Source organism: Penicillium hispanicum (assembly GCF_028827665.1).
Source record: "Penicillium hispanicum strain IBT 35686 chromosome Unknown utg000006l_segment0_segment0, whole genome shotgun sequence".
NCBI lineage: Eukaryota > Fungi > Ascomycota > Eurotiomycetes > Eurotiales > Aspergillaceae > Penicillium > Penicillium hispanicum.
The window spans coordinates 1,409,234-1,423,743 of NW_026623198.1; the positions used below are offsets into that span (position 1 = coordinate 1,409,234).

Below are 14,510 nucleotides of genomic sequence, written 5' to 3' on the forward strand. Positions count from 1 at the left end.
GCTGTCTACAATACTTCCAAGGGATCTTATGCAAGAATCAACTCCCACTGCAACTCCTCCAAGACATCCAACCAATGCACCTGCTGTGCAAATCCCCTATCTTGATCTCGATCATGAGCATCCTGCCTCGCCCACAGAATGTTCAACATCTCCTTTGCACGCTCGACATTTCCTATGCCAAAGTTTACTTGTAACTTGCTCAATAAGCGAAGCACTAGACCCCTATGCTCCGGAACGTCACTTTCGCAGCCCGCAATGAAAAGCGGGAATGTGAGGGCCGAATATTCGCAATGGTCATCCAGAGGGAAGGACTCTACTCGGGCCAGGCAGCGGTGAACGGCAACCGACTTGGGTATTGAGATAAGAGGAAGCCACTCTGTAAAGTAAGGATTGCGTTCGGGTACGTTGGGCCGGTCCCATTTGTGCGACGCTGATTTCATGCCCATTCTTTCCAAGATGGAGTGGAGATAGATGAAAGCCCCATCGCGAAAACATTCAGCGACGAGTTGAAGGCGGGTTAATGACGCGTGGGTGAGGCCTTGAGGGATGATATAGGTGGTATTGGTGTGGGACCAGGTGACGAGGGAGTCATTACTGTGAGGGCATGTATATTAGCGTATAACTTAATGCTCCCGTTAGGTTGGTGAGGGGAAAGGCGCATGTACAAGGAAGCTATTGCCAGCCGCAAGGAAATGACATCACCAGCTAGCGATGGAAGTTCTGCGATGCGAGCGCATATATTCAAAATGTCTTCCGTGTATCCGATATATATGTCGAGTCTTGGAGTGCCGAGATCAGTGTCTGCAGGGCAGGACTCAAAAGCAGTGATGCGCTTGCGGTTGCTGATTCGGGCCATGTTGTAGGCGTAGAGATATCTGACTAGATGTCAGTATTTATCACCAAGAGGACAGTGGAAATTTTCACGCACAGTCCTCGTAGATATACGGCTGCATCTCGATCCATTGCAATTAAGCCGCCACGCGAAGCGATTAGCCGCTGCAGTGCGTTGAGGTGTACAATCCATTGCTTGACGCTGCCGCGAACGATTTCGTACTTGCACATCAATCCCACGGCCAGCATTGCATCATCAGGTAGTATCTCAGTCGTACACTCGGCAAGTGCCGCGCGAAGTCCAGCTAGGGTTCGGCCATAGAAATTTGCCGATGCAGTTTGTGCGCTGAAGCCCTGCGAGCGATTTGCGAGATGTAATGCTGACACTGCACACACGGCTTTCATGAGCAATGGCGACGACATTGCCCGCGGAATCAGCAATGATCGGAGAGGATTGTCATCTGTTTCGAGATTGGCCAGCAGCCGAGAGCCGTGTTCTACATGGTATTGCAGATAATGAAATTCGGGACCGGAAAGATGACTTGAAGGGCTGCATGGTGAGGTAAGGACTACAAGTCGATCATCTGAGTCGATAGTCTGCCCAGTACGGTCCGTATCAGATCGGCGATCTTGCGTAACTTGCTCCTCAATCAACCGAGACCGTGGCGTGGATGGGAGCGACCATCTGGTGGATATCGAGTCGGGAGAAGACTTTGTGTCTGGCCAGGTATCCAAGTAAGATGACAATGCAGGAGATGATGGCTGTGATGGGGACGACACACTGAGTCGCCGTCGTTTTACCCCATCCGTCGGGGTAAAAACCTGCGCCGACGGGCCAAGCGGTTTCACCCAGAGAGAACCATAGCCCTCACAGATTCGGCCTTGCTTGATACAATTGTTGCAACTACCATGGCGTTACTTTCACGCATATATAAACGGGTTAACGGAGATATTCACCTTGGTTTGGCCTTATCACAGCCTTTGCGCCGTTTCTTGCATGTCAAGCATCCTGAGCGAGTCCATGCGGTTCCCGATTGCCGAGTCCGGCCCTTTCTCTGGCCTGCCATGGCTCCAGAGGCCTCTGAGGAAGCCTGCAAGACCCATCCCGTATCAGTGAAGCCAGTCATAGCGTGCGAAATGATAGCGTTGCAAGTTGATTTTCCCCGCGATTTGATAGACCCTAAAGGCGCTATTCCCAATTAGGGCAACCTTGCGCAACACGTGACCCTTATCGGTCGAGCGGGTTTTTCATGGAGATTGAAATCTCAAGAGGATCGATGTGGATAGAAGGACTGATTGGTCGATACTATCGTGTGTCTGGATCAATATGAGCTCCTAACAGCCAATCTGGTTATAAATATCCCACTGCGCGCTCGCCGATTCTTGTCAGTTCTTTCCGAAGCCCAAGTCCGATTGATCCACATCCATCGACGGTCTTTACCCGATCAGGCAGGTACAGCCAGGCGTTGCAGCGGGCGATGAGATACGCAGACACTTAAATTCGCGCCTACTATCGCCATCCCCCCTCTTGCCCTCCTCAGTCTGCGCTCTCTCAATTTGCGTGCTGCTTCTGTCTTCTCTCTCGCGCCATTAACCTACCTCAATTCGTCCTCGGTAGCTACCTCTACAGCAATGGGGACCGGACCACGCCACCCGTTTGACCCGATCACTCCGGACGAGATCAGGCTCGCCGTGCGCATTCTGGAGGCGACCTTCCCCGGGGTCTCGTTGCGCTACAAGCGAATCGACGTGAACGAGCCGATCAAGGCAGATGTGCTTCCTTATATCGAGGCTGAGCGCTTACGGCGCCCCCTGCCTGCCGCGCCTGCTCGTCTTCTGTACACTCTGTTTCACCGCCTCGATACTGGCACGTTCTATAAGGCCGTTCTTAATGCCGATAAGCACTCTATTGTATATGCTAAGGAGCTTCCCCGAGAGGTGCAGGTGGGTCCGATACTCCATATCTTCAACATGCCCTGCCAGTTCTCTGACAAGTCTACTATCCTCCAGGGACCTATCGATGTGGATGAAATTACAGAGATCGAAGAGCTTTGCATGAAGCACCCTGCTGTGTTGGTTGAAATTGAAAAGATGCAGCTTCCCTCCGGTGTGACCGTCTGCAACGATCCTTGGATGTACGGCACCGACAATGAGAACGAAACTCGGCGTCTCTTCCAGTGTTTCATGTACCTGGTCGAGGTGGACCACCCCCAGAACAACCATTATTCCTTGCCGTGCAAATTCTCACCTGTTTTTGACGGTCTCACCCACGAGCTTATTCGCATGGATTATCTTCCTGGTGGTCCTGGTCATGAAGTGGCAGAGACTCAGCCCTGGAAGCCCGTCAACACTATCCAGTATGCCCATGATCTTCTAGATGAGCCCGTCCGGACCGACCTCAAGCCATATATTGTACAACAACCTGAAGGCCCTTCGTACACAGCAGACGGCAACTCTATCTACTGGCAGAAGTGGCGCTTTAGGGTAGGTTTCAACATTCGGGAGGGCCTGGTCATCTATAACATTACATACGACAACCGCAATGTCTTCTACCGTCTAGCCATCTCCGAAATGACGGTTCCCTATGGAGGTATGTCGTATCATAAAATTCCGACAACAGACTTTGCTGATCATATCTAAGATCCTCGCGCTCCGTATCACCGCAAGCAGGCATTTGATGTCGGTGATACTGGTTTTGGTATGAATGCTAATCAACTATCGCTCGGGTGCGACTGTCTGGGCCATATCAAATACTTTGACGGATATCGCAACGACTGCAAAGGCAATCCAGTGCACTTGAAGAACGTGATTTGCGTGCACGAGCAAGACAACGGCCTTCAACATAAGCATACCAACTACCGCTCAGGTGCCGCGACTGTTGTGCGCAACCGCCAGTTGGTCGTACAGATGATTTGCACTGTTGCCAACTACGAGTATATTTTTGCATATATCTTTGATCAAGCTGGCAATGTCGAATTGGAAGTTCGCGCTACTGGAATCCTCTCCACTGTTCCATTCGATAATGAGAATGGACAAACCGTCCCTTGGGGAACTAACGTTGGACCTGGTGTCATGGCCCCATTCCACCAGCATATGTTCTCCTTCCGAATTGATCCTGCCATCGACGGCTTCAAGAACACCGTGTACTACGAGGACAGCGTGCCTATGCCAGAGGACGAGAAAAACCCTTGGCTTGTGGGGTATACGACTGAACCCACTGTGGTGAGCACTTCGGGCACGACCAACACCAGTGTTGACCGCAACCGTGTCTTCAAGATCCGCAACGATAATATCAATAACCCAGTCACGTACAAGCCAGTGGCCTACAAGCTGCAGACTGCCCCGAGCCAAATGCTGCTGGTTAGCAAGAACTCCCTAGGGTACCGGCGTGCCGAATTTGGGACAAAGCCCATCTGGGTTACTAAATACCAGGATGACGAACTATACGCCGCGGGAGAGTTCACAAATCAAAGTCGCCGCGCCGAGGGTGTCGAAACCTGGGTGCAGCGCAAGGACAATACGGAGAACGAAGACGTTGTGCTTTGGCACAGTAAGTATTTACACTTGCATATCTTCCTACAGTCAGATTGCTGACACTATAACAGCTTTTGGTCTCACTCACAATCCCCGCATCGAAGACTTCCCTGTCATGCCGATGGAGCGTGTCAGTGTGATGCTGAAGCCCGATGGATTCTTCACCAAGAACCCCGCTCTTGACGTTCCGCAATCTTCGCAGCTATTCAACAAATCCACTCTTCATCCCGAGGCAGCTGCAGGTGGGACCTGCTGCGCTGCCCCGTCCTCATCTGCGGGTGGCAAGGCAAAACTGTATAGGCGGATGGAATAGACTAGATGCTGTTATGCTTGATACCCTTCACTTTACGCAAAGCCCAAGTACATACCTTCGATCTGGGGCTTGGACACGATGTCATGATTTCGTATTTGAGATAGTTCAACATACATGTTTGGATGTAGATAATGCAATAACCTGAGAATCTATACGTTCTATTAGAGGGAGTTCCAACCTCTTTTCTGTGCCCTTATTCACGATTGCAATAACATTCGAAAAAACGTGGTAAAAGTAAGCGGTAAGAGGTCTGACCGTTGTAAAATCCTAGAACCAATAGGAGGAAATGAAATATTATAGTTATCATATGATCGATACTTGAGATCACTCACTTGCTTTGTGGTTCTATGTTGTTCACACCGGGGTTGTTATAATAAGCTATATCTATGTTCAAGGATATGTCAAACTTGGGACATGGCCTATCATATTGTTCAGGTTTAAGTTTCCAAACAGAAACCCCCCCCCCTGGAATCTTGTTGGCACAGTATCAAAGAAAGCTAGAGGGTTCTTGGAGACAGTGAAGCTCGCAGGCCCAGTCTAGCCCTCATTCTTGGGTCTGATGAACACACGTGGCTTTCACGACCCCATGCACATGAAATAACCCCAACTCTTATTATAATTGTTGGACAGCATGTGCAAAGAATCTAGAGCTGTAATTTCCGAAACTTCTTCAGCTTCCACATACCATACCTCGACAAGACCACAGTTCCTACCATGCAGACTCCGACGAGAATGGCAAATGCCGAGGCACTTTCCTCAAAATAGTTGATCACATTCATGCCAAACAGCCCGGCCACAAATGTCGACACAGCAAACCCTAGCATCCAAACCTCAAGCTGTGCTTCGAACAGCATAATTTGATTTCGCCGCACATCAAGTACGGACTGGATGACATCTGCCGTGCGATTGACGTCGCGTATCAAGACACTGGAAGATTCCGCAATCGCATCTGCATTCTTATAGTATGCCTCCAATAAATATTCCACTTCTTGGTGGTCTTCGATGGCATGTGGCTTCCCTTGCCGTGTATCCGACAAGTACATAGCAGCTAGGTCTTCATCGTTATTCAAGAGTTCTTGCAGTGCCGAGCGCACTTGACGTGCTCGCTGCTCAATGGTAACGAGTCTTTTCCCATTGTCCAATAAGCCGCGCAGGGAGGTGCGCACGATGTCATCATCCTTGGAATCACGCAGATGCTGCTCGACTTCCGTTCGAATCAGCGAGTGTTCCGCCTCGAGAATTGCAGTGACGGATGCCAATGCTGCGTCAACGACCCGCAGCTCGTATGGGAGATCGGCCTGGGCGCCGGGGATACAACCAGCAGGCAGTCTACTTTGTAGGTCGTGAAGAAACACATCTTGCAGTTGGATGCCGGGGGTCTCCGAGTCGAGATGAAATAAAAGGACCCTATCAGCCTGAATGAGAATTCGCAAGGTAAAAATGCTTATAAAGATTGTGGACGGCCGCACGACGACATGCGAAATCCCCTCGGAGACCAGGTCGACATTGCGAAGATCGCGGCCATTAATTGCGTATTGGGCTGCGACTTCAGCTTTGGTAAGACGTGTCTCCGAGGATTTGACCGCGCCGTCGGCATCCAAGACGGTGCAGCGCAGTTCAGTCGTGTCATTCACGCGGCTGCGAGATAGAGCTAAGGAAAGATTGAAAACATGCTGGTCAAACTTTTTTTGATGATTGCTCTCGGATTCCGATCTGATATGGAATGACTTGTGCGCGGATGTCATCGTCCCTCGTTTGTTGATGCCCGGTGTCATCCTGAACTGCGGGTAACTCGCGCGTCCAATGCCACGTAGGCGATGGGACTGATACAATGGGGACAGCGTTGAGCATCTTGAGGGACTCTGCTTTTGCACCATGGAGAAAATGCTGGACGTGAATCTTGCGTGCATCATGGAGTCCAGCCCCTCAGCACCGAGAGGCTCGGATCACGGATCTTGGATCTTCTGAAGTCATTGTAATGCTTCCAAGGTTGGCCCGTGTCGCGTGCACGTGATGGCTGCGATGCATGCCAAAATAGACTCGATCGTCTCTGATAGACGGGGGATAATATATAGAGCAGATCGTAAATTCCAGAATTCATTGATTTTGTAGAAAATACGACACGTAAGGACTAGCCTGGTCTCATTCAAATCAAAGATCCTACCCACCCCTGATCTTGTACGCAGTACAAGGACAGAGGGAACACAATTAAACCATAGACGCAGAATCCAAGCAGGGGCCACACCAGCAGAGCAACCATGTATCCCATAACCCCGTGTGGCCCAACTTGCATGCCCGCGGCTCACGACAATCCATCCTGCAACATCGAACGCACGCTTTTTGCCTGATCTATTCACTTTGATTCATACACTCGTATCATGCATGTCCTGATAAGGTTTATGTTCGCAGCAGGTGCTGTGTAGAGCGATGGCCTGCACCATCGTTTCCAGGGTCCTTCTGCTTCCACTGCTGATGCAATATATTCGGTGGACATTAAGTTGAGTCAAGCAAGGAAACGAAGGACGGCCGGTTCAAACATTTACGCGTCCTTCTTGATCACGTGGGCCTTGGGGAGAACACCGTTGGCACGAGCAATGGCGGCCTGACGGGCGCCAGTGAGACCGAACTGGGTGTTGATGCCCTCGACACGGTGGGTCGAGTTGATGTTCTTGACGAGGGTGAGCTGCCAGCAGGTGGCACCGCCCTGGCGAGAGGTGATAGTGGAGGCAGCAAGGAAGTACTCCCAGATCTAAGAATCGTTAATAACTGGGCATGCGAATGAAAGACCCTCAGGGAGGCAACTTACGCGGAACCATCTCTTGCCGTACTTGGCCTCAACCTTGTCACGGTTGCCCATCCAGTTCCGGTACCAGCGCCAGAGGGTAGCAGAGTAGTGGACACCAATGGTATCGACGCCCTTGATCTCAAAGCCAGCGCCCTCCAGGCGGTCCACAACGAAGCCAAGAGGAGTACTGGCATCGGCACCGGGGAAGATATACTTGTTCATGAACAGACCCCAGATGAGGTCCTCGTATTGCCAGGACTTGCGGAGACCAGCGATCTGCAGGAAGAAGACACCGTCGTCATCGAGCATGTCGTAAACCTGACTAAGGAAAGTGCTGAAGTGGCGAACACCGACGTGCTCAGCCATCTCGAGACAGGTGATCTTCTGGTAGCCGCCCTCGACGCGGGGAGCATCACGGTAGTCGGAGCACAGAATGCGGCTCTGAGAGTCCTCAATACCAGCCTTGCGGAGACCATTGTTACCCCAGGCAGTCTGGTTGCGGCCAAGAGTGATACCAGTGACTTGAGCACCGTAGTGAACCGAAGCGTACTTGGCGAGAGTGCCCCAGCCACATCCGAGATCAAGGATCTTGTCACCCGGCTGAATACCAATCTTCTCGCAGACGACGGCCAGCTTGTTGTCCTGCAGCTCCTCGAGAGTTTCTTCTTTGTTGACATCGCCAATGACACCGGAGGTGTAGATCATGCGGGGACCGAGGAACCAAGCGTAGAAGTCATCACCACGGTCGTAGTGGTCACGGACCTGCTCCTCGTCTGGTAACCAGTCAGTACATAATATTATCATATCAAGCGTGAGAGCCAGAGTATAACGTACCCTGGGAACGGGTGTGCAGCAGCATCTCAGGAATGAAGCCAAACAAGAAGTGCTTGAAGAGACCCATGGTGAACTTGAAGTTGGCCCAGTCGTGACGGTACTCCAGGGCCTCCAGAGCGTCACCCTTGAAGTCAACCTCGCCGTTGAAGTACTTCTCATAGAAGACCTCCATGGGGATCTTGCTCTTGCCGCGGTAGGTAGCCCGGTCATGCTCGCTGTGGAAGTGAAGGTAGTACTCGACGGGGCGGCCGCAGTACTTGGCCTTCTCGGTCTTGCGAGGAGAGATGGTAGAGGAAACGGACCAGAAAGCCATAAGAACGGGAATGGTGGTGAAGATAGCAAAGAAGATGGTGGTGTAGAAACCACCACCGACCTGGCGGGCCAGGTACCAGGGCACCACCACGACCAGGAAGATCATCAAGCCATTGGAGAAGCTGTCACTACCGGGCGAGTCCGCGGGTACTGGAGCATTCTTGATAGACGGATACTAGACGCAATGGATGAGAATGTGACTCTAGGCTCGGGGCTAGGGTAGCTTGAGCTAGCTGCAGGAGCACAAGGCTACTTACCAGAGTGGTCGGAACACCGCAGTCGAAGGCCGGCTTGGACTGCTCAGGGGCAGCCGGGGTTTGAATGAACTCGAAGTCCTCAGTGGACTCCGGGTGGATGGTCGTCATGGCGGCAAGGGATCCAATTGAGAGGGGTGGGAGGGTGAAAAGGAGAGACCAGGGAGTAAATAATATCGTGGCAGTTCCGGGGGGCGGTGAGGCCGTGCGTGGGTGTGCTCCGTGCGTGCGGTTGGGGGATGCAGCACTCTAACGGCAACCGAGGGACCACTATGTCCTATGGAAGCACTCTACACCTAGTCTAGACTCTGACTAGCCCGAATCTGCTACCCTGTCAATCCTGTGCTCACCGTCCTCCGTCCACGTCGTCCTTAGTACGAATTATAGCTGCTGGGACGGGAAGCTCTTCGTGCGATCTCGCCTCCGAGTGATCTTCAGAGTAAGTGGGGGTGGCCTGGGCCTGAAACAGTGCGATCCGCGGTTGAGCGTGCTAAAGACATGATCCATTCCATATAATACGCCGTCATCCTTCCGAGCCCCATGGTCCGTTCCCAATCGAAAGCCCCAAAATAGCATGATGAACCATAATACACAGTAATAAGCCTCATTTGACAGTGATACTTCCAGAGACGTAATGTAACAGAACGATAGGTCTACAGCGTGAGTTGGAAGCTGTCTGCCTCGTCATCCTCCCCAAAGGTCTGCAGTAGCTCCTCGGATTCTTGATTTTCGCCAATCTCCTGGATATCAAAGCAGCCAGCAGCTTTGCAACGAGTCCACATGTCTGATCCCAGCGGAGGCGGTCCGTAGAGCTGCATGTAAGTCTCGGGAGACAGGGTGGGTTGAATGCTAGAAGGATTCTGCGTAGTGCTCTTCTCCCGCAAGTTAGACGAAATGCTTCGTCCCTTGGAGTATCCAAGAGTGGTGTTCGAGTTCACAGCTGCAGCAGTGTTCCGCATAGATGAAGGGTTGCTCGGCTCTCGAGTCTTCGGTTTGGGCACCAGCAAAGATGATACCGAGGGAACCCTTGATTTGGGGGCAGCAGCTGCTCTGGGTGGATTTGTTCGAGGCTTCGGTGCCGAAAGAGCAGCTGCAGCCTCACGAGATCGAAGAGTGGAGATGTTCCGAGTGGATCGAGCGTTGGCTGAAGGTCCTCGTGGACGCGCGCTCTGGAGCTGCGGTCCGGGGTTGAGAGCTTCATCCTCGCTTTGCTCAGTGAGACCAATGCTATCCAGCTGCTTCATGATCATCTCATCGACCATCTTGTCATACTTGACTGAATCTTCCTGAAACTTGCGTTGTTTCTTTGTTAGACCATCGCCACCGATCTCTTGCTTCCCGTAGACACTCTCCAGACCCAGAGCACGATTCTTTGGTCGGAATTGAGGGAAGCTAGTGTCGTAGGTGATGTCATCGGGAACGTCTGGGAGATCTGAAGCAGAGGTCAGCAGGCTGCACCGATTTGACCTTCTTGTCTATCTCGTAATCTGCATCTTACCTGTAGGCTTGGGTGGCATGTATTCAATATCCGGGACATCATCCTGGACTACTGGGGCCTGGACCTTCGGCTGGGCCTGCTGCGCCACTGGGGCCGGTTTCTTGATTCTCTGTGCGGTCGAGGTTCGTCGCTTTGTCTTCTCTGGTTTCAATGTTCCTCCGAAGGGAGCTGGGGTCTGGAGGCCTTTGACTTTCTGGTTGGTATTCTTCATGCCCAACACAGGGCGGTGTCGCGGCTCTAAGAGAAGCATAAGTCAGTTCTGGCCCCCGTCGACTCGAGACCGTCAAATTTGCGTACCCATCGGCGTCACGAACGCGTTCGTCCCCAGTTTGCCATGGTCGAGGCGGTTCCCATTGCCCTTGACCGTACGTTTTCCAAATGCCAGCGGGTTGTTCTCGTCGTTCAGGGGCACTTTGAAGGGCGTCTTTCCGGGAGTCTTGGGAGGTAGCTGCTTCACTCCCTGGTTTAGTGGTTTGGCCGCTGCGGCGGTTTGGTGGGTGTTCACCAGGTTTTCCTGGTCGCGAACAGCCAGCATTGTGGCGAGCAAATATGGGGATTTCTCATGCGATAGCAGTCTTTGGGGGAAAGACGGTGAGTTGCAAACGCGTTGAGGAAGGGTTGTACAGTAGATGTGTGGTGTTGTCGAATGGTTGCCCGTGGAGACGCGGCGATCGGATCGGTGTGATTGGGCGGGAGGCGGGAGGGGCTGAGTGTACGGTACACAGCAGGTACCTTAAGACCAGTACCGCAGGAAGCGGCACTAAAGTACACTTAGTGTAGTGTACACCACAAGTGAGTGACGGCCCCGGTATTGTGTACAGCGATAGTCAGCAATTCTTCTCCCTTTCTCTCCCAACCCAACCCCGACTCTTTCCTCTCGCCACACATCACTGGCTCGCTGAGCGAAAGCCGACCTGCTTCCTTTCACTCATACATATTACTCCAACCCCCCTTTCTTTCAAAATGGACAAGATCAAGGAGGTGTGTTACTCTTGAAACCCCTGCCTGGCGGGGTAGCTTCGAAGCTGCCTTCCTTGCCCACCCCCCGTGCTGCAGTCCTGCATATCGCCGCAGCGTCACATCTCCCCTGGATCCCGCCAAACAAACCATGCTGACTATGTGTCCCGTTAGCGAATGAACGCCCTCCGCGTGGAGGCCGATGAGGCCCACGACCAGGTTGAGGAGCTCAAGGGAAAGGTCAAGACGCTTGAGCAGGAGAATTTGTCGAAGGAGCAGGAGATTACATCCCTCAACCACCGCAACCAGCTGCTCGAGGAGGAGGTCGAGAAGCTTGAGTCCTCGGTCAAGGAGGCCAAGGACGCTGCCAACCAGAGTGCCCAGCATGACACCCAGAATGAGGCCCTCCAGCGGCGGGTGCAGCTTCTTGAGGAGGAGGCCGAGGAGAACGATCGCACTTTGCGGGAGACCAATGAGAAGTATGCAACACTGCGGGTTTTCTTTGACAAAGTGCCGGAGAGAATGTGTCACTGACGTTTTGTTCCCCAGGCTCCGTCAAACCGACGTTAAGGCCGGCCACTACGAGCGCAAGGTGCAGGCACTCGAGACGGAGCGCGACCAGTGGGAGTCCAAGTATGAGGAGATGGCCAAGAAGCACGCCGAGTTGCAGAAGGACCTCCACGACCTCGAGGTCTCCATCAGCAACGTTTAGGTTGGGTTCACGCTGGATATCGGTGTAGGGCGTCGAAAGACGTTGGGTTGGATGCAGGCTCACTTCCCTTTCTGACTGTCTCCTTTTTTTTCTGCTGTGACCGGATGCGTTACTTCCCCCTCTGCCATGCTGGAGACAGTGTCCATAGCGACTCTGCCATGTTGACTACGGTACCCCGCTTCGCGAATTAATTGCCTTCTTTTCATGGTCAATGTTCTCGTGGATCATCAATATTCTATCTTATTGACAAGCAGGGCTTTTCAAGGACCGAGGATTCACATATGGTATAGGGAGATATCGAAGAAAATACAAAAGAACACACGACGCATATTTAGCCCTCGCAAATCACTGCTCTCTCCGTGCCTTGGCCTTCTTCGCCTTTGATACGCGCTGCTTCGCCTGCGCAAGCTTGCGATCTTGCTTGCTCTCGTAGCGGAACTGCTTTTTCTTCTTCTTGGGCTTTTCAATCCCCGCCGTCCGCGTCTTTTTCTTCGGGTTTGACTCCGACTCGGTTGTCGTAGCAGCTGGGTCTTGTTCACCCTGGTCTTCGTCCTCCGAATCATCATCCTGCGCCGACTTGCGTAGGCCCTCTCGAGAGGTGTCCATTTCCTCCACCGTCACTGTAGTGTATTTGTCTTCGTCGATATATTCAGCCTCGTAGTCCACTGCCGGAGGTTCCTCAAACCCCTCCCATTCCTGATCGCCGTCGTTGTCCGCCTCGGGATTCGAGTCGCTGCTGTCGCCTGCCTCCTCTTCCTTCATACGCTTCAGTTGACTCCGGTGCTCTTCCATAGCTCTGTTGAACTCGGCCGCGCGTTCTTCCCGAATCTAGACCTCACGAATCAGTCTAGAGCGCTAGTTGTCGGTAGATCGGTCAGATGGACGTACTCTTTTGCGATCTTGCCGCCTCTCCTCGCGAGCTCTTTTCTCGGCTGCATCCTGGGCGTGCTTGATGCGTTGTTGCTTGCGTTTGTGAAACCCGGTCAGGAACTCGTGGCGGGCATCCGGGTCAAAATTGACCTCCTCGACTTTTGAAGCCAACTTGCGTCGCTTGGACTGAGGACCCATAGCGCAAGAGCTATTTGGAATTGTCAATTTCAACGAAGAGGGCGACCAGCGCTTTGTCGTGATGGTTGGTACAATCGTTCCAGAGAAAAAAGTTGGATCCAAAGCTTAAGCGGGCCGGAGCCGTCGACCGCCTCCGAGGCCAGGTCGGACGTCCCGTTGGCAACATCACCCTCCACTCCGACCATCATCACCCAACAGGCACAATGCATCTGAGCAGGTTCGGGCTGCTCGCCCTTGCAGCTGCTGCCGTCGATGCCTTCCGTGATACCTCTCCGTTCTTCCTCGCCTCCACCTCCGAGTACGTCGCCCTGGTTCCATTTACAGCTGCGGCCAGCTAATCGCTCCTCTCCCAGGGTCTTGACGAACTCCGCATACATCAAATCAGCCAGCTCTCTGTTCGATAGCCTTTCCTCTGCCTTGAATACCTGTCCATCCGATTACTATGTCGTTGTTCACCAACCCGGTGTGCACAGCTCCGACTTTGAGACGCGCAAGTCGGCACCCCGCCTAGGCGTGAAGATGCTCGGCAAGGATAAGTCGATTCGATCGAAGATCAGCGTCAATGAAGTCGCTGGTGTATTGGATCCAAAGCAGGTTCAGGACCTGCTCGAGAACAAGTGCAAGGCACAGACTACCACCATCGACGGCTCCTGTAAGTTGCCATCATGAGCCCGTTTCGGGTGCATGGATATCATGTTCGAGATAGCGCTGACGATGTCCACGAAGCCGGGTCATACCCCGCCTATTTTGAAAGCGGTCCTCGCGTTATTGAGGTCAATTTCCCAATGCTCCCGCTGGGCTCAAACCGTGCCCAACAGCTTTCTGACAATGGTATGTGAGCCATGCCTCGGTGGCTTTGCCTTTGACTTACAATGCCAGACGGTCTTCTGTCCGACATCATTGATCGAATCCCCTCCGCGTCAAAGTATACTCTTCTTTATGTCACCTCACCGCGAGAGTTCCCCGAAGACGACTCCGTGATCTATGATTCCACCGAAGGTGTCTACCAGGATGACGTTCGCATGGAACTCAAGCGCGACTACTCCGATGCCATTCCCTCCGACTCTTCAGATCGGCGGCAGTCTTTGTTCGACGAGTACCAGTACTTCACTCCTGGTTCGTATCCCGCTTATAACATCAGTGATACGACTCAGATCTAACTTCTGCACAGGTATTTTCATGGGCTTCATGGCCTCCTTCATTTGTCTCGTGATTTTGTATATTGGAATCAGCGCTCTGAGCAGTCTTGAGGTTCCTTACGCTGCTTTTGAGAAGGACACCTCCGCTGCTGTGCAGAAGAAGCAACAGTAACTCGGCGGCGCTATCGCTTGGAGGGGCACTGATCACCCTTGCCTTGCGCGATGCATGCTTCAATTGACTTTCTTTTCCCTCTTTTTTTTGGGCTCAGGGGC

The 14,510-nt window shown here is 52.6% G+C and overlaps 8 protein-coding genes across 8 annotated transcripts; 3 read left to right on the top strand and 5 right to left on the bottom strand.

Annotated features, from left to right (window-relative positions):
- Window positions 1-26: 26 nt before the first annotated feature.
- Window positions 27-1,958, bottom strand: N7459_006854 (Zn(II)2Cys6 transcription factor; the record flags this gene model as incomplete). Its single annotated transcript, XM_056946022.1, has 4 exons — window positions 27-594; window positions 666-875; window positions 929-1,735; window positions 1,789-1,958. The coding sequence occupies 4 exons, from the start codon at window positions 1,956-1,958 to the stop codon at window positions 27-29; spliced, it is 1,755 nt and encodes a 584-aa protein (XP_056798021.1).
- Window positions 1,959-2,463: 505 nt separating this feature from the next.
- N7459_006855 (uncharacterized protein) lies at window positions 2,464-4,678 on the top strand (the record flags this gene model as incomplete). The annotated part of the gene is made up of 3 exons (XM_056946023.1): window positions 2,464-3,421; window positions 3,473-4,381; window positions 4,437-4,678. 3 exons carry the CDS (start codon window positions 2,464-2,466, stop codon window positions 4,676-4,678), a joined length of 2,109 nt encoding a protein of 702 aa, XP_056798022.1.
- Window positions 4,679-5,322: 644 nt separating this feature from the next.
- N7459_006856 (CorA family magnesium transporter) lies at window positions 5,323-6,453 on the bottom strand (the record flags this gene model as incomplete). The annotated part of the gene is made up of 1 exon (XM_056946024.1): window positions 5,323-6,453. The coding sequence occupies one exon, from the start codon at window positions 6,451-6,453 to the stop codon at window positions 5,323-5,325; it is 1,131 nt and encodes a 376-aa protein (XP_056798023.1).
- A 764-nt stretch (window positions 6,454-7,217) lies between these two features.
- Window positions 7,218-8,974, bottom strand: N7459_006857 (putative cyclopropane-fatty-acyl-phospholipid synthase; the record flags this gene model as incomplete). The annotated part of the gene is made up of 4 exons (XM_056946025.1): window positions 7,218-7,427; window positions 7,485-8,236; window positions 8,298-8,784; window positions 8,867-8,974. 4 exons carry the CDS (start codon window positions 8,972-8,974, stop codon window positions 7,218-7,220), a joined length of 1,557 nt encoding a protein of 518 aa, XP_056798024.1.
- A 542-nt stretch (window positions 8,975-9,516) lies between these two features.
- N7459_006858 (uncharacterized protein) lies at window positions 9,517-10,896 on the bottom strand (the record flags this gene model as incomplete). Its single annotated transcript, XM_056946026.1, has 3 exons — window positions 9,517-10,295; window positions 10,362-10,598; window positions 10,659-10,896. The coding sequence occupies 3 exons, from the start codon at window positions 10,894-10,896 to the stop codon at window positions 9,517-9,519; spliced, it is 1,254 nt and encodes a 417-aa protein (XP_056798025.1).
- A 428-nt stretch (window positions 10,897-11,324) lies between these two features.
- N7459_006859 (tropomyosin) lies at window positions 11,325-12,030 on the top strand (the record flags this gene model as incomplete). Its single annotated transcript, XM_056946027.1, has 3 exons — window positions 11,325-11,342; window positions 11,493-11,797; window positions 11,868-12,030. 3 exons carry the CDS (start codon window positions 11,325-11,327, stop codon window positions 12,028-12,030), a joined length of 486 nt encoding a protein of 161 aa, XP_056798026.1.
- Window positions 12,031-12,375: 345 nt separating this feature from the next.
- Window positions 12,376-13,098, bottom strand: N7459_006860 (rRNA-processing protein RRP17; the record flags this gene model as incomplete). Its single annotated transcript, XM_056946028.1, has 2 exons — window positions 12,376-12,858; window positions 12,919-13,098. The coding sequence occupies 2 exons, from the start codon at window positions 13,096-13,098 to the stop codon at window positions 12,376-12,378; spliced, it is 663 nt and encodes a 220-aa protein (XP_056798027.1).
- Window positions 13,099-13,301: 203 nt separating this feature from the next.
- On the top strand, window positions 13,302-14,409 carry N7459_006861 (Ac45/VOA1 transmembrane domain-containing protein; the record flags this gene model as incomplete). Its single annotated transcript, XM_056946029.1, has 5 exons — window positions 13,302-13,396; window positions 13,452-13,750; window positions 13,825-13,929; window positions 13,978-14,214; window positions 14,270-14,409. 5 exons carry the CDS (start codon window positions 13,302-13,304, stop codon window positions 14,407-14,409), a joined length of 876 nt encoding a protein of 291 aa, XP_056798028.1.
- Between the last annotated feature and the right edge of the window lie 101 nt (window positions 14,410-14,510).